The sequence below is a fragment of the Ictalurus punctatus genome, chromosome 3 (assembly GCF_001660625.3).
Source record: "Ictalurus punctatus breed USDA103 chromosome 3, Coco_2.0, whole genome shotgun sequence".
In the NCBI taxonomy this organism is placed as follows: domain Eukaryota; kingdom Metazoa; phylum Chordata; class Actinopteri; order Siluriformes; family Ictaluridae; genus Ictalurus; species Ictalurus punctatus.
Genome location: NC_030418.2, coordinates 1,393,548 through 1,412,173, shown reverse-complemented (window position 1 = coordinate 1,412,173; position 18,626 = coordinate 1,393,548). Strand labels below are relative to the sequence as shown.

At 47.6% G+C, this 18,626-nt stretch overlaps 1 protein-coding gene across 1 annotated transcript in view; it reads left to right on the top strand.

The window, feature by feature from the left end:
• kcnh5b (potassium voltage-gated channel, subfamily H (eag-related), member 5b) overlaps positions 1-8,160 on the top strand; it is a 42,655-nt gene extending 34,495 nt beyond the window's left edge. The window contains exon 11 of the mRNA XM_017464720.3: positions 6,233-8,160. Coding sequence (XP_017320209.1) covers positions 6,233-7,282 — 1,050 coding nt within the window. The 3' untranslated portion in view covers positions 7,283-8,160. The remainder of the gene's footprint in view (positions 1-6,232) is intronic.
• Positions 8,161-18,626: the final 10,466 nt, after the last annotated feature.

Here is an 18,626-nt window from a genome sequence, read left to right as displayed (position 1 = left end):
GCACACTATCACAAACACTATCACTAACACTAACACTGACACTATCACTAACACTATCACTAACACTATCATTAACACTCTCACTAACACTATCACTAACACTATCACTAACACTATCACTAACACTAACACTATCACTAACACTATCACTAACACTATCACTATCACTAACACTATCACTAACACGCACACTATCACTAACACTATCACTAACACTATCACTATCACTAACACTATCACTAACACGCACACTATCACAAACACTATCACTAACACTAACACTGACACTATCACTAACACTATCACTAACACTATCATTAACACTCTCACTAACACTATCACTAACACTATCACTAACACTATCACTATCACTAACACTATCACTAACACTATCACTAACACTATCACTAACACTAACACTATCACTAACACTATCACTAACACTATCATTAACATTAACACTGACACTATCACTAACACTGACACTAACACTGACACTATCACTAACACTATCACTAACACTATCACTAACACTGACACTATCACTAACACTAACATGCACACTATCACTAACACTATCACTAACACTATCACTAACACTATCACTATCACAAACACTATCACTAACACTGACACTATCACTAACACTATCACTAACACTATCATTAACATTAACACTGACACTATCACTAACACTGACACAAACACTATCACTAACACTATCACTAACACTAACACTGACACTAACACTGACACTATCACTAACACTAACACAACCCGCACACTATCGCTAACACTATCACTAACACTATCACTAACACTATCACTAACACTGACACTATCACTATCACTAACACTATCATTAACATTAACACTGACACTATCACTAACACTGACACAAACACTATCACTAACACTATCACTAACACTATCACTGACACTAACACTGACACTAACACTAACACTAACACGCACACTATCACTAACACTATCACTAACACTATCACTAACACTATCACTAACACTGACACTAACACTGACACTAACACTAACACGCACACTATCACTAACACTATCACTAACACTATCACTAACACTAACACTAACACTAACAGCAGGTGACCTAACATTTAGGTTTGTGTGTGTCCTGGTTGGCTGATCCGAGCTGTACGGTGTGTAAAACCTGACGATACGTGTCAGAGCGAATCCATTAGAATGTTGTATGAGCACGTGCTTCAGCGAAAGAGACAGGACTTTCACACAAAGGAAGTAAACCCGTCAGTATAAATCTATTTCTTCACACTGAATCTAGATTGTCGAATATTCAAGATATCGAACATTTCTTTGTTTCTTTGTCCCCTCCCAAAAATAAATAGTTTGAGAACCCTCAACAAACCCCACGTAGAAGACTGAACGCTCATTTGTCCCTAATGTATCGACGCGTGCGACGTAAATCGGTTCCAGCTCGCCCGTTATTTCTGAAACCGAGCGCGTTACGTTTGTCTTCACGCCAGCCACAAGTGTCTGACGCTGTTTTTTTTTTTTTTTTTTCCACGTGCGTATAAACGCGCGTGCCATCTTCACGCTTAAAACGACTTGTTTTAATTATTCATCCGGCGTAGCGAATTATTCAAACGGACTTCTTCTTGGAAGGAAGGTAGCGGGAAAGACGAATGATGAAAGGGATTAAATCTGTCAGGGCCGCTTTTGGTTAAAAAAAAAAAAAAAAGTATATGTACGGTATTATCATGTCCGTTCGGACTTTTGAGATTAGTTTCTGGCTATAAATAAGCAATGAATCACACGGGAACAGCCCGGAGGCCTCAGCACTGTCGAGTGTGTAATGAGTATTCATTACTTCACATTATTAGATTATAAGAGAATAGAAAATTCAGAATCTCCCACTGGTGATGGAAATATCTCAGTTAATTCATTATGGCTTACTGGAAGGAGGTAGAGTGGAATCTGTGTGTGTGTGTGTGTGTGTGTGTGTGTGTGTGTGTGTGTTTGAGAGGGAGAGACAAAAATATTATTCTCCGTGTGTCCTGCTGTCTGGCTGCTGGCGCTGAAAGATAAATGCAGGCAGTGCGTGGGACGTCGACGTCGACACAACTGCCTCTGCGCTCTATTTAGTCCCTACACGTGGCGCTAATACACAGAATTTTAGAAACAAACAGCCAAAGTGGACCCGAAATGTGGTATCTGTGCTATTTAGAGGCCCTCGTAGTCCTCTTAAACAACACAAAGAAAGATCAGTCGTCCGGACGAATCCACAACCATTGGTACTCGGTACCACGTGGTACCGTTTATCCTGTGTAACCTTTTAAAAATAGTTTTGCTTTTGTTTGTTAGCATTGAATCTTATAAAATGTGAGTTTACGTGTATATCTCTTTACAAGTGGCGGCATTGCGCCTTCAAATACCGCGGTTCAGTTTTTCAATCATAGAGTGACACAGATGCACAAAATGTGGTTCGTCGGTGTCCGATCTACTGACACAAAGACGTTAGCTAATTTGATTGATTTTTTTTAATTAATTAATAATTCACGGCCGGTCGATGATTTACGACACGGGGTTGTACTTTTAAAGACGAAAATCGCTGCATCGTTGGTAAAAAGGGAGAACGTCGTTTTTCTTCATCCCGGGAACTTGGAAATGATGACGATGATGATGATGATGATGACGATGATGATGCAACTTCCTGTCCCGAACATCCCACAGGAGTGAGTGAGTTCAGGTTAGAGAATCGGGTAAATGAGGAAGAAGAAAGAAAGTCATACAGGAAGTAAGAGGTTCTTCGGTTTCTTCAGAACTACTGTATCGCTTTAGAGTCAGACACGTACAGTGAGTGCCTGCTGCGTTTTATTTATTTATTTATTTTTTGAATCTGGAGACTATCAGAAGCACTGCGATGAAGCTAAAGGACAGGATAAATAATTTAACATGGAGCAAGTCGCCTAAGCCGTCTTTCCCATCACCGAGCCTTAGGAGAGCTGCAGGCGGGAGAGGAAAGGAGGAGAGACAGATGGGAAATAAAAGGACAAGAATCAGTGGAAATAAATAAATCAAGAGGGAGGGAGATCTCCAAAGGACCGTCGAAAAGAGACAGTAGATGTTGGTGCTTAATTTAGAAAAGGAAAGAAAAATGTACAGTCTTTGGTTATTAGTGTCACCGTCATGACGGACTCCTTATCGAAGTGTCCTACACACCGATCTGCAAACACACAGATTACACGCAGAGACTGCTTTGGTTTTTTGTTTGTTTGTTTTTTTACAGCGCAGCTCAGTATTAATGTAATTATGTACGGAATGTCTGAACTGAAGAGTCAGGATTTCTTAAATAATGTATTTCTTGACACAATGAGTAGCAAGCGTAGAAAGCGCTCAGAGAAAATGTGATTTTAATCCGCCTGCCCGTGCGGCGAAGACGGGGATTGTGTTGTGAAAATATCTTTTTTTATATATGTTTTACGAACAGCGATCACTCACCGCATTGTTAATGCCAGATCATGAGCAGAGTGAGAGAGAGAGAGAGAGAGTGAGCGAGAAAGAGAGAGAGAGCACAAGAGAGTGAGAGAGAGAGAGTGAGAGAGAGAGAGAGAGTGAGCGAGAGAGAGAAAGAGAGAGAGTGAGTGAGAGAGAGAGACAGAGAGAGAGTGAGTGAGAGAGAGAGTGAGAGAGACAGAGAGAGTGAGAGAGAAAGAGAGAGAGTGAGAGAGAAAGAGAGAGAGTGAGCGAAAGAGAGAGAGAGCACAAGAGAGTAAGAGAGAGTCAGCGAGAGTGAGAGAGCACAAGAGAGTGAGAGAGAGAGAGAGAGAGAGAGATTCAGAGTTGAGAGAGAGAGAGAAAGAGAGAGAGTGAGCGAAAGAGAGAGAGAGCACAAGAGAGTGAGAGAGAGAGAGACCAAGAGCGAGAGAGAGCGCGTGAGGTGAAATCGTTCCGACGAAGATATTACAGCTGGATAAAGTGTACGTCAGATCAGAAGGTCTGATTGGTCAGAAGGTCTGATTGGTCAGAAGATCTGATTGGTCAGGTCTGATTGGTCAGAAGGTCTGATTGGTCAGGTCTGATTGGTCAGAAGATCTGATTGGTCAGGTCTGATTGGTCAGAAGATCTGACAGTAGTGCAGCTGAAATCATTTCCAGCCCACACGCTCGTCCAAATGCATTATCGTTTCTATAGCAACAGCGGGCTCATGTCAGTGCGGTACAGTTTTCTGTAAGGAGACGTTTCTTTAACGTTTACGGAAGGAGTCTCCAGTGTCAGAGGTAAATCTCTGACTTTTAAGTTTTCCGACGTCTCCAGGACGAAGGACTTTGCGCTCTTCGCAGTTTCCGGGTAACGAGACGTCCTCGTTTTGTTTCGGGGTTGTTGTTTGTTTTTTTTGTTTTTTTTTACCTCATTAACTTCACGACAGAAATAACGTAACGCGATACCGCTGCATGTACGCCTACGTCCTTATCATGCGGAATGCGAGACTTGTTTCACGGGTATTCCACAGCATAAACGTAACTACACGGATAAAAGGTTGCACGTCTCATTCGTTAATGATTAGAAAACTGTCAAACGGACGACTGTTGCCGTAGAACAGGAGCCAGACACGTCTGTACAGCAGAACGGTGAGAGGAACATCACTTAATCTCACCGTCCTGTGGCTGAGGATCTTCCCTTAACAGCAAGTATTTTATTCCTTATTTAATACATGCTGTAAATATTCTCTATTCATTTGTATTGCCTTCATGACTGCCTCAAACCTGCGTCGTATCCGGGTGTAATATCGGGTTCTCTCGTTCCCGTCGCTCGGCACGTTCCTCCTGACATCTGCTCTGACGCTGCCAGACTGTCTGGCAAATCTTTGCACATCTGTCTTGACATTTCTGTTAAAACTCTGCCAGATGTCATACGCTTCCTTCTTCGAATCCGCTCTGGAGACCGAGAGCCTCGTGGTAAAGCACTTTTGTTTTCAAGAGTTTTTTTTTTTTTCGGTGGGGGGGGGGGGGGGGGGGGGGGGGGGATTGTTGTCTTAGTAACACCCTTGAATGAAATTTTTCGTAGATAAACTGTACAACAGGGGTTAGATTTCTTCTTTTTTTTTTTGATTTCCACCCAGACAGCATGAGGGATGCAAACCTTTCCTCTTAACTGTTCATAACAAGCGTTCGGACCTTCTATACGTATACCGTTTAAGAAAAATAAGGTTAAATGTACACCCCTGAAGGGTTCTTCGGTGGTCCGTCTGGGGGAACCCTTACACACCCCTACAGAGTGTTAGAAAGGAGTAGAACCATTTCAGGGCGCCTTTAATCATCCGATGTGATTTGTTTATTTATTTCTAAAGAAGATATAAGGACAGTTTAGTTCAATGTTACACTCCTGGAAGGTTCTGGGTATTAAGAAGAAAATACTGAGCAGTCATTTTGAAGTTTGTACCGAACACTTACCTAATTAAAAAAGAAAATAAAAACAAACAACAACCTTCTCTGAGGGTTCTTGATGGGTTGTTTGGTTTATTATTGGTTCTTAGCTTCCAAAGAATTTATTAATTTATGTAGGGATCTGCAGAAAGTTTAAGTTTGTTGCCTTAACGGTGTATATAACCATCAGAGTGTTCCAGGTACAATGTTTTTAAGGGCGAAGAACCCTAAATGATCCGGCGAACCCTTAATGAACCCTTGAGGAACCGTTCTGTGTAAGGGTGTACCAAGTAACAAAGCAGTTTGGGTAAATTTTTAGCTAAATTCTAAATAAAGAGCAATAATGCTCGTACAACAAGCATTCTCAGAGGGATCTCTGCGGGTTCTTTGAATAATTATGGGTTCTTGTCTTCCAAAGAACGGTCCTACTAGGAATCCTGTCTGATTCTAAAACCAATTTCGTAGGGCTCTGCAGAAAGTTTAAGTTTGTTCCCGTAACAGTTTGTATAACCATCATAGATGGGTCCAAGTAGGAGGCTAAGAACCTTAGATGTTCCTTAAAGAACCCTTAAAGAACCTTTTAAAACCCTAGTTAGGGTTGAGCTAGATTTCAAATGACATTTTCTAGGCACTAAGAAGAAGATTTCAGAGTGAGTTCTAAGGAGAACCTCTTTAGGATGCTATGAAGCCTTAATTTTCCTAAGAACCCGTAAGGAACCCTTTTTTTTTTCTTTTTTTTTTCTTCTAACAGTCTGTGTATATCCCAAAGGCCCTCGTGCATAAATATGTCGTCTTCTTTTTTTTTTTTTTTTTTTTAGATAGTCTTCCGTAAGATCAGCGACGTGAAGAAGGAGGAAGAGGAACGTCAGCGCTCGAAGAACGAGGTTCCGCTGACTATCCCCGTGGACCACCCGGTCCGAAAACTCTTGCAGAAATTCAAACAGCAGAAGGAGCTCCGCAACCAGGAGGCCTCGGTCCAGATCGACGTGGAGAAGAACCAGCAGCAACTTCACACGCATAGCTTCCAGCTATGTTCAAACACTCAGCTGCAACACACACACACATCCATCCCGCAGAGCACACTCCATGCAGTGCAGAATGGGAGATCTAGCATAGGTTCCTGTAGCAGCGTGGTCACCATCTCGCAGATCACACCGATCCAGAACTCTCTGTCCTTCTCCAAACCTGGTGACCTGCTCAAACAAAACAACGTCATGGAACTGAAGCCCGCTGGAGATCAGACCCCGAGCATGACCCGCTTGAAGCTGAGCAACACCGCGCGCGCCAAACCGGTCGCGACCGGTCGTGGTTGGATGCGGCTGAAAAACAACGTGGCCCTACCGGATTCGCCACCACAGGAGAGCAGGAAGGAAGGGCTGAACAACATGGCGTCTATAGAACGGCTCTCGCCCGAGGTCAAGGTGCAGATCGAAGGCGTCGTGGACGTCACCAGGTCCAGAAAGAACTCGCTCCGAAAAACAGACTCGTTAGATAGCGGGTTAACCCAAAGCGATCAGAGACTAGATAACGTAGAAGAAGTGCAGAGTCCCGAACCGGGCGATAGCAGCTGTTCCGGAGGAGAAGGACAACCTTCTAGGGATGTGTTCTCACACCATGGGCTGTCGTTTCATACCACGCTTCAGGAAGCAAGGCTGGAGCTACGGGCGGAGATCCAAGCTTTGGGTTCCAGGATGGCTGTTTTAGAGGAACAAATAGGCCAGATCCTCAGACTGCTCTCAGAACAGAACGATCCACCGGGTCAGACCTGTACGCCTCAAATACACAGACCCAAACCCAGAACAGAAGAACCTTTCACCGTCTCTACACCGCGTAGTCCTGACTCAGACAGCGATGAAGCTGTGATCTGAGCAAAAGCAAAAATGAATGCTGAACCGGAAGAAAAAACAACCCCTGAAGCCCTGGTCCGTATGTGAATAGGACCAGGTTTGTTCGGAGATTCTCGAAAACGTCAGTTTTCATTGAAACGTGTTGAGACCCTCGACGGTTTTTCAAACGTGAGTGCTTGGCCGGTGGTAGGTCGGACGGAAGGAGCACTGTGTACTCACTTTGTTAGACAACTTTGCCCGACGGCTACTCTTTACGATGGAGACACTCATGGAGAAACTACCGAGAAGCTATTTTCTGATTTTTTGTTGTTGTTGTTGTTGTTGTCGTTTTTTTTTTTTAACTCCGCATGTACAGCCGGGTTCTGGTTTGCCAAAGACAAAAACGCCTATCAAATGTCGATCGTATTTGTACGATGTTATACGGTACATGCTTGTACATTATGCAGATGACTGCATGCAGATGACGTTTGCTTATTCACTCTGATTATCTGGATGATATTTATTCAGAACATGGAGCGTTTTGATTAAAAGTGGCACGATGCGCCTGAAAAAACAAAACAAAAAACCCCCGAAATGTCTTCTCGTAAACCTACAAGAGAACGGCTAACGAAGATTCGATTGGTAGGATTGTAGAAGCAGCTAGAGTGAAAGAATTTCGTTTGGATGGATATTTTTTGTTTGTTTGTTTGTTTTTAGGAGGAAGATGTGAACACAACGTTGCTCTATAGCGCAGGCACAGGTAGACCCCCTTAGCTCAGGTAAATAGCGAGACTTCAGGATGAGCACACAACTCCAAGGTAAGATTAACCAATCCCGATAAGTCTGGTTAAGATGAAATCAATCATCATAGAATTATTATATTCCCCTCGTTTGCCTTCCAAAATTCCTCTCCTGAAGGACGACACGTGCTTCCACCGAGACAAGTGACGCTAGCCAACCGCATCTTTTCAAAACCGTTGTTCATTCTGTGTCACAGGGTAGAGGAGAAGCGCTGTCCACCCTATCACGCATACATCAGCTTATAGACTCTTGCGATTGGCTAGTGACCCGTGTGATTGACATGGGAGAGAGAGTATGCTCCTCCCACCAAGAGAGCACAGCCAGTTTTACTGCCTTGGACAGCCGAAGATGTGATCTCTCGCAAAACTGATACATTTGATTCATTTGCCGTTTGCTTTGATTTTCGATTTTTGCGCTTAATTAATACGTAAGTGAACGAAAATGTACCGATACGTCCGTCGGTCAGAAACTTGGCGCCAGAAAAAAGGTTGAAGAAACCCCCCCCAAAAAAAAGACAAGTGCACAGACAAATCACAAAAATTTTGTTGGCGCTAAATGAATGATTACATACTTATATAAATAACTATTTTTAAATCATGTGTCACATCCAGCGATACAGATTGGGGGGGGGGGGGGGGGGGGGGGTTCGTGTGTTTATTCCAGAACACGTGGCATTTCTTCAGTGCTTACAGCTCTGTCCTTCGCTTCGGTTTATCAGCTCGCATCTACAAAACAAAGTTACAAATATTACAACCCAAAACACGTGGACGTGTTCGATTCACTTCCCGCGAGTCGAGTCGAGTCGAGTCGATTCAGAGCGGAGTCGCCGTTTTCCTGCGCTCGATTCCGCTCGGGACCGAATCGAGAACACCTCTCCCGGACGCTCTCGGACCGCACGCGAGTCCGATTCCTGTGATCCCGCCTGACTAAAGAAGCGCACCGAGTGGGAGAACGCACCAGGATCCAGTTCAGATCCTCAACCAAATGCCCCCGTGAATGGGCGCGTCCTCAACCATACATCTTTTGTATCTTTAGTCAGAGAAAGATCGTTGTAGAATGAACAAAATTGGACCAATTATACCTTTGAGGTTAAATTCACCGTTTTCGTTTTGATTGTTGATTTGACTGTACACCAGAAAGGTTCTCGAACTCTCTGAGAACCTTTGTTCTCAGAGTAGTATGTTTTATTTATATATATATATACACGCTATACACGCAGGCGGTAACTTCATGCTACGTCGGACAAGCTGGAGGTAGTCCATCACGAACCCGGTTGGGATTTTCCCCACCGGACCACCCGGAGGTGTAATCATTCCGTCTGATAAAACACGTCTCCGGTTTGGAAAGATTCAGGTCCGATCCGCTTCAGAGGTGCGACGCCGAAGCGCGAGACGCGGTGAGCTTCCGTACCGTCGCGCTAACGACCTCCTTCGAGGAAAAATGCTTGCACATACGACTGCTGGTCCTGGACCTCCGAGCGACTGGATAACTTCTGAAACGACCCCGATTTCAGAAAAGATCCAGAAGTTTCTTCTCCGCCGAGAGAAGCCTCGAGCGAGGAGAGTTATTTTAATGCAGTACTGCCCACAGTAACTCCCACATCAGCAGCAGTAAACTGTCTTCATTTACTTTTTGTTTTTTTTTACTCACATGGTGTCAGATTTCTTGCCATTTATGAATGTAATCTATTTATTGTCGTCTGCCAGGGAAGTTTGAGAGACCGGTCGGGGTTTGATCGTTTTTTTTTTTTTTTTGCTTTTAGTCTGGATTGAAAGCGAGAACATTGGATGAAGATCAGAGGACACGGAGCGGTCAAGCATACGTCAGGAATAAAACCCTTGGGGGCATGTTGTTACAGGAAAACAATCAACGAGAGCACGGTGTGACGAAGCGGAGTCACGGCTACCGCAACAAAGTTGCGTCCTGAAGTGTTGTAGTCCTCTCCTACTGAAGCGGTTTGTTACGGATCGCTGTTTCTATTCTTCGAAGGACTCGCTGTACTTCTGATCGGTTTGATGTCGTCGAATGTCCGTTAGCTTGTCCTGTCCGCTGGAAACCACAGAACGTAAACAGCCTTCGCCGCTGACGCTGGAGACTCCTTCCTTTACCGTTAAATAAGCCTCGGCTTACCGGAAACTTCACCGTATCGACGGTTTTCTAACCCGTTTATGAGGAGAGAGGAATGAGGGGGACGGGCCGTTGCTATAGAAACGATAACGGACCGCACCGCTGTCGACGCGAGAGAGATTTACATGCACTCATATTCACTAGTATTTCACGCAGGAGACGGGTTTCCCGGGCCGGGTACACACGCGGCGATTTGGTCCGCGGTATCGGTCTCGTCACGTCCTGTCGTGTTTTCGTGACGTGTCCGTGTCAGTCAGACTGTCTTACACTGCAGTCCTCTGTGTCTCTGTAATTTCAGTCCAACTAGAGGACGTGACCTTTCCTCCTGTCTGGTTCTGTTCTCTCTCCTCAGGGTGAAGGAGAATGCTCAGTATCGCTGAGTCCGTTACTGCCTCTCTCTCTCTCTCTCTCTCTCTCTCTCTCTCTCTCTCTCTCTGTCTGTCCTTCGTCTACCTGTCTTCTCTCTCTGTCTCTTCATCGTCTCTCTCTTCTACTACACTGTCCCCTCCCTCCTCCCTCTTTCATATCACGTCTCTCTCTCTCTCTCTCTCTCTCTCTCTCTCTCTCTCTCTCTCTGTCCTCCGTCTGTTCATCATCTTTCTCTTCTATTACACTGTCCCTTCTTTCCTCCTCCCTCTTCCTGTCTTCTCTCTCTTTTCCCCGACTCTCTTTTCCCTCTGTCTCTCTGCCCCTGCTGTCATCTCTTTATTTCCTTTCCCTCATTTTTTCCTATCCCAGTCATTTCCCCTCCTTTCCTTCTGTTTTCTCTCTTCCTTCTCCATCTTCCTGTCTGTCCTTCTTCTCTTCTTCTTCTCTTCCTCTCATCCTCCTCGTCTCCCCATTTCTTCGCTCCCTCTGTGTCTCCCGCGCTGTCTTTCTCCCTTCTCCCCTTCGCCCTTCCTTGTTCTCTCTCTGTCTGTCCTTCCTCCCTCTTCATGTCCCTCCCTGTCTGACTCAGCAGTGGAATATATTCTTATGTCCTCTGTATTTTCGACGTCTCTCTCTCTCTCTCTCTCTCTCACACACACACACACACACACACCACTCCAATATACTCTTATACCCTTTGTATTTTTCCTGTCTTCTCTTTCCTTTCTTTGCCAGTTCTCCATCTCTCTCTCTCTCTCTCTCTCTCTCTCTCTCTCTCTCCCCCTACTCCGTCGTTCTTTTTCTCCCTGTCTTGCCTCTCTGTCTCTCTTCTTTCGTGCCACTATCTCTCTTCCCTCTCTATTTTTTTTGGTCTGTCATTTCCCCCCTTCTCTCCCTTTGTCTCCTCCATCTTCTCTCCTTTATCTTCTCTCTCCTTTCTTTACCCCCCCGTCTCTCTTTCTTCTGTCCGTCTCGTCAGATTCATGTTTTCCGACTGTTTCTCCTTTCTTTATCTGTCCCCCTCACTGCGTCCATCTCCTTCTCTTCCTGTCTCTTACACGTCCTCTCTCTTCCCGTCCATGGCAGCAGCCCAGTGCGCGCTGGTCCTCTCTGCTGTCTGTCTCTCTCCGTGTCTACTTCTATGCTATCACTGTCCCGCAAACCTTCTCGCACTGTCAATCCGAGACTAAACCGTGCTGTACGGTCTTTTTTTCAGTTTTACATTCTGATTCGTTTGTAATTTGTACGCTGATAATGTATTTAGTTTTTTGTGTATATATCGTGTGTAAACGGAACGACACTCGAGTATTTGAGAGCAAAAAATCACTTCCTGCCCCATAGCACCCGTTTCCCGTGTAACGCTATCATTTTTTATTTTTTTTTTTGCTTTATTTCGTTTCCCCCTGATGTTTCTTACTCGTTAGGAAACATTTAAACGAGCGCGAGGAGCCGAGCGGATAGACGGAGTTACTCATCTGCTGCAGCTCGTCTCATTAGCGGATTAATTCCGCAGCTTCTCCTGCAGCAAAACGTCGTCCCTCCTGCCTCATAATGAAGACGAGATAGAAATTAGTTCGGAAACTCCCGGAGAAGTCTCGTCACAGGGCGTGTGGGCGGGAGGAAGGAGAACGTGAGAACCTCGGGTCTTCTGTGACAAACGGTTCGAGGGTTCGTGTGTGTGTGTGTGTGTGTGTGTGTGTGTGTGTGTGTGTGTGTGTGTGTTTAGGTGCATAAAGAATCCAGAAGTTCGTCTTTACCCGTCCGTCTCTACACAGCGGCGTTTAACGCTGAAACACTGTGATTGACTTGATAAGAAGAGAAGAGTGTGACCTCTCTTAATATTCTCTAACTGCAGAATTATCGACGCGGTGGCGTAGCACATTAGCACATTTGCCTCGCGCCTCCCACACACAGGCCCATGTGGATAAGGGGTACGGAAGATGGATGGATGATATTATATAGAGCCGCTCCTAGAAGACCAAAAGATCACGTATTCCAGGAAATACAGTCGTAGAAGAGATTGAATCTTTCTATCTTTAGTTGTCCGATGTTATTTTTGGCATTGTATGTTTTGTTCTCTGTCTCTCTCTCTCTCCCTCTGTCTCTCTCTCACTCTGTCTCTCTCTCGCTATCTCAATCTGTCTCACTTACTCACTCACTCTCTCTGCCCCTCTCTCTGTCTCTCTCTCTCTCTCTCTCTCTCTCGCTATCGCAATCTGTCTCTCTCTCTCTCTCTCTCTCTCTTTGTCTCTCTCGCTCTCTCTGCCCCTCTCTCTCGCTATCTCAATCTCTCTCTATCTGTCTCTCTCTGCCTCTCTCTCTCTCTCTCGCTCTCTCTCTCTCTCTATCTCAATCTGTCTCTCTCTGCCCGTCTCTCTCTCTCTATCTGTCTCTCTCTGCCTCTTTCTCTCTCTCGCTCTCTCTCTCTCTATCTGTCTCTCTGCCTCTCTCTCTCTCGCTCTCTCTGCCTCTCTCTCACTCCCTCTGTCGCTATCTCTATCTGTCTCTCATTCTCTATCTGTCTCTCTCTGCCTCTCTCTCTCTGCCCCCCCCCCCCTCTCTCTCTCTCTCTTTGTCTCTCTCGCTCTCTCTGCCCCTCTCTCTCGCTATCTCAATCTCTCTCTATCTGTCTCTCTCTGCCTCTCTCTCTCTCGCTCTCTCTCTTTCTCTCTATCTCAATCTGTCTCTCTCTGCCTGTCTCTCTCTCTATCTGTCTCTCTCTGCCTCTTTCTCTCTCTCGCTCTCTCTCTCTCTTGCTCTCTCTGCCTCTCTCTCTCTCGCTCTCTCTCTCTCTCTATCTCAATCTGTCTCTCTCTGCCTGTCTCTCTCTCTCTATCTGTCTCTCTCTGCCTCTTTCTCTCTCTTGCTCTCTCTCTCTCTATCTGTCTCTCTGCCTCTCTCTCTCTCCCTCTCTCGCTATCTCTATCTGTCTCTCTCTGCCTCTCTCTCTCTGCCCCCCCCCCTCTCTCTCTCTCTGTCTGTGTGTGTATGTGAGTCGTTAGCGCCCAGCTGCTCTTTCTGCAGTAATCAGGTTTTCTCCTCCGTCTCCTTCGCCACGTGTCATTCCAAACTTGGTGAATTTATTTTTCATTTAACGCTTAATTGCGTGGAACTGATCCGACAGAGACGGCGTACTTTTGTCACTTACGCCGTGCCTGAATGCAGCCAGAGGTAAGGTTTAGCAATGAGAAGCATTTGGACAGCTTTCAAGCAAAACGGCGCAGGACTCGAAAGACGGCTTGGGTTTATTTAAACAGTATTAAACCAGAAAAATATCCCGCGGTCCTGTGTTAGCTGACTGCGTCGCGCCTGTGCAGGTATTTCACCCTCCGGTTCTGATTAGTGAATAGCAATGTTCTCTTCTGTCTCCTCTTCAGCTTACAGAGCAGCGCAAGTGAAGCATTCGTATACAACACACTCAGTGTCACGCCGCTATAGGGAACTAATCCATGACGGGGCGGTGTCGTGAAGTGCAGTCACTGTTACCGTGTCCAACTTTATTATTCTCTTTTACTCCTCTTATTCAGCAGCAGTGTGCACACAATTTCAAAGACACTACTTTTTTTTTCCATTTTAAGTTACAGTAATGTTGGGATCAGTGACGTGACGAGTGTGTGAGTAAGAGAAGAAGTGAGAGAGTGAGTGAGTGAATTAGTAAGGTAGTAAAAATCTGGGAGTATGATTGGCGACTGAGGGAGGGAGGGAGGGAGGGAGGGAGGGAGGGGTGAATGAATGAGGGGGTTAAAGTGTGGGGGTATGAGTGAGTGAGTGACTGAGGGAGGGAGGGAGGGGTGAATGAATGAGGGGGTTAAAGTGTGGGGGTATGAGTGAGTGAGTGACTGAGGGAGGGAGGGAGGGGTGAATGAATGAGGGGGTTAAAGTGTGGGGGTATGAGTGAGTGAGTGACTGAGGGAGGGAGGGAGGAGTGAATGAATGAGGGGGTTAAAGTGTGGGGGTGTGAGTGACTGAGGGAGGGAGGGAGGGAGGGGTGAATGAATGAGGGGGTTAAAGTGTGGGGGTGTGAGTGAGGGAGGGAGGGAGGGAGGAGTGAATGAATGAGGGGGTTAAAGTGTGGGGGTATGAGTGAGGGAGGGAGGGAGGGAGGGAGGGAGGAGTGAATGAATGAGGGGGTTAAAGTGTGGGGGTATGAGTGACTGAGGGAGGGAGGGAGGGAGGGGTGAATGAATGAGGGGGTTAAAGTGTGGGGGTGTGAGTGACTGAGGGAGGGAGGGAGGGAGGAGTGAATGAATGAGGGGGTTAAAGTGTGGGGGTGTGAGTGACTGAGGGAGGGAGGGAGGGAGGGGTGAATGAATGAGGGGGTTAAAGTGTGGGGGTATGAGTGAGTGACTGAGGGAGGGAGGGAGGGAGGAGTGAATGAATGAGGGGGTTAAAGTGTGGGGGTGTGAGTGACTGAGGGAGGGAGGGAGGGAGGGGTGAATGAATGAGGGGGTTAAAGTGTGGGGGTGTGAGTGAGTGAGGGAGGGAGGGAGGGAGGAGTGAATGAATGAGGGGGTTAAAGTGTGGGGGTATGAGTGAGTGACTGAGGGAGGGAGGGAGGGAGGGAGGGGTGAATGAATGAGGGGGTTAAAGTGTGGGGGTATGAGTGAGTGACTGAGGGAGGGAGCGAGGGAGGGAGGGAGGGGTGAATGAGGGGGTTAAAGTGTGGGGGTATGATTGGGTGAGTGAATCAATGAATTAGTAAGGAAATAAATGAGTGTGTCCACATATAGGAGACTGAATGGGTGAATAATTGAGTGAATGAAGTGGCAAGTATGCGAGTGAGAGGGCGAGTGAGAGGGCGATTGAGAGGGCGATTGAGAGTGAGACGGTGAGTGAGAGGGCGAGTGAGAGGGTGAGTGAGTGAGACGGTGAGTGAGAGGGCGAGTGAGAGGGTGAGTGAGAGGGTGAGTGAGTGAGACAGTGAGTGAGAGGGCGAGTGAGAGGGTGAGTGAGAGGGTGAGTGAGTGAGACGGTGAGTGAGAGGGTGAGTGAGTGAGACAGTGAGTGAGTGAGTGAGTGAGAGGGCGAGTGAGAGGGTGAGTGAGTGAGACGGTGAGTGAGAGGGTGAGTGAGAGGGCGAGTGAGAGGGTGAGTGAGTGAGACGGTGAGTGAGAGGGTGAGTGAGAGGGCGAGTGAGAGGGTGAGTGAGTGAGACGGTGAGTGAGAGGGCGAGTGAGAGGGTGAGTGAGTGAGACGGTGAGTGAGAGGGCGAGTGAGAGCGCGAGTGAGAGGGTGAGTGAGTGAGTGAGTGAGAGGGCGAGTGAGAGGGTGAGTGAGTGAGACGGTGAGTGAGAGGGCGAGTGAGAGGGTGAGTGAGTGAGTGAGTGAGAGGGCGAGTGAGAGGGTGAGTGAGTGAGACGGTGAGTGAGAGGGTGAGTGAGAGGGTGAGTGAGTGAGACGGTGAGTGAGACGGTGAGTGAGAGGGCGAGTGAGAGGGTGAGTGAGTGAGACGGTGAGTGAGAGGGTGAGTGAGAGGGCGAGTGAGAGGGTGAGTGAGTGAGACGGTGAGTGAGAGGGCGAGTGAGAGGGCGAGTGAGAGGGTGAGTGAGTGAGACGGTGAGTGAGAGGGCGAGTGAGAGGGCGAGTGAGAGGGTGAGTGAGTGAGTGAGTGAGAGGGCGAGTGAGAGGGTGAGTGAGTGAGTGAGAGGGCGAGTGAGAGGGCGAGTGAGAGGGTGAGTGAGAGGGTGAGTGAGTGAGTGAGTGAGAGGGCGAGTGAGAGGGCGAGTGAGAGGGTGAGTGAGAGGGTGAGTGAGAGGGCGAGTGAGAGGGCGAGTGAGAGGGTGAGTGAGAGGGTGAGTGAGTGAGACGGTGAGTGAGAGGGCGAGTGAGAGGGTGAGTGAGTGAGACGGTGAGTGAGAGGGCGAGTGAGAGGGCGAGTGAGAGGGTGAGTGAGTGAGACGGTGAGTGAGAGGGCGAGTGAGAGGGCGAGTGAGAGGGTGAGTGAGTGAGTGAGTGAGAGGGCGAGTGAGAGGGTGAGTGAGTGAGTGAGAGGGCGAGTGAGAGGGCGAGTGAGAGGGTGAGTGAGAGGGTGAGTGAGTGAGTGAGTGAGAGGGCGAGTGAGAGGGCGAGTGAGAGGGTGAGTGAGAGGGTGAGTGAGTGAGACGGTGAGTGAGAGGGCGAGTGAGAGGGTGAGTGAGTGAGTGAGTGAGAGGGCGAGTGAGAGGGTGAGTGAGTGAGACGGTGAGTGAGAGGGTGAGTGAGAGGGCGAGTGAGAGGGTGAGTGAGTGAGACGGTGAGTGAGAGGGTGAGTGAGTGAGACGGTGAGTGAGAGGGCGAGTGAGAGGGTGAGTGAGTGAGACGGTGAGTGAGAGGGCGAGTGAGAGGGTGAGTGAGTGAGACGGTGAGTGAGAGGGCGAGTGAGAGCGCGAGTGAGAGGGTGAGTGAGTGAGTGAGTGAGAGGGCGAGTGAGAGGGTGAGTGAGTGAGACGGTGAGTGAGAGGGTGAGTGAGAGGGCGAGTGAGAGGGTGAGTGAGTGAGACGGTGAGTGAGAGGGCGAGTGAGAGGGCGAGTGAGAGGGTGAGTGAGTGAGTGAGTGAGAGGGCGAGTGAGAGGGTGAGTGAGTGAGTGAGAGGGCGAGTGAGAGGGCGAGTGAGAGGGTGAGTGAGAGGGTGAGTGAGTGAGTGAGTGAGAGGGCGAGTGAGAGGGCGAGTGAGAGGGCGAGTGAGAGGGTGAGTGAGAGGGTGAGTGAGTGAGTGAGTGAGAGGGCGAGTGAGAGGGCGAGTGAGAGGGTGAGTGAGTGAGTGAGAGGGCGAGTGAGAGGGCGAGTGAGAGGGTGAGTGAGTGAGTGAGAGGGCGAGTGAGAGGGCGAGTGAGAGGGCGAGTGAGTGAGTGAGAGGGCGAGTGAGAGGGCGAGTGAGAGGGTGAGTGAGTGAGTGAGAGGGCGAGTGAGAGGGTGAGTGAGTGAGAGGGTGAGTGAGAGGGTGAGTGAGAGGGTGAGTGAGAGGGTGAGTGAGTGAGAGGGCGAGTGAGAGGGCGAGTGAGAGGGTGAGTGAGTGAGTGAGAGGGCGAGTGAGTGAGTGAGAGGGCGAGTGAGTGAGTGAGAGGGTGAGTGAGTGAGTGAGAGGGCGAGTGAGTGAGTGAGAGGGCGAGTGAGAGGGTGAGTGAGAGGGCGAGTGAGAGGGCGAGTGAGAGGGTGAGTGAGAGGGTGAGTGAGTGAGTGAGTGAGAGGGCGAGTGAGAGGGCGAGTGAGAGGGTGAGTGAGTGAGAGGGTGAGTGAGTGAGTGAGAGGGTGAGTGAGTGAGTGAGTGAGTGGATGAGTTGGTGAACAAGCGGAAGTATAAGTGACGGAATGGGTGAAGGAGTGAGTGAGTCGAGGGGGATGTATGAGTGGATATATAGTTGAGTGAGCGAGTGAATGACGGAATAAGTGACGTAGTGAGAGTTCGGCCCGGTGAGGGAAGAAACTGCTGAGCGAGCGAGCGAGCGAGTTACGCAGGCGTATGAACTGATGAACGAGCGAATAAGTGAACGAGTGAGCGAGCGGACGAGCAGTTAAAATGGCAGTGAGTGTGTGAAAAATAGTGATCAAAATGGCTCAAAGCTGATTCTTTTCATGGCTCTTGTTTTATTTTTCTTGACAGATCTTTTCGTGTGTGTGTGTGTGTGTGTGTGTGTGTGTGTGTGTGTGCGCATGCAAAAAATAAACTCGAGCTTGCTTGCCTAAGGAGACAGCACTGTCATGAGTGATTTGATCAGTGATATTTTTCACCTAAAGCACGAGGAGATGAAGCACTGGCTGCGTTTCTGTGTCACTGCGTGAGCTCGCCAGCTCTCGTGCTTTATTTAAGTACGTAATTAAACACCAGCTTCTGTCTAATGCGCATTATTCTCTTCTTTCTCACTAATATCACTCATTACCTCTCTCAACATCAGGCGAGAAAACACTGTTATTTTTAGATTTGCTACAAAAACACGCTTTTATATTTGGTCTTTCAACTGCTTGTGTGTGTGTGTGTGTGTGTGTGTGTGTATTGTTTCATGCTCATGACTCTAGACGTGAGCAAACAAAAAGCATTTATTTAATGTCTTATACGAATTTTGACACAAACACCGAAAAGCACTGCAAATAAAGTAACATAAACTTGGGGGT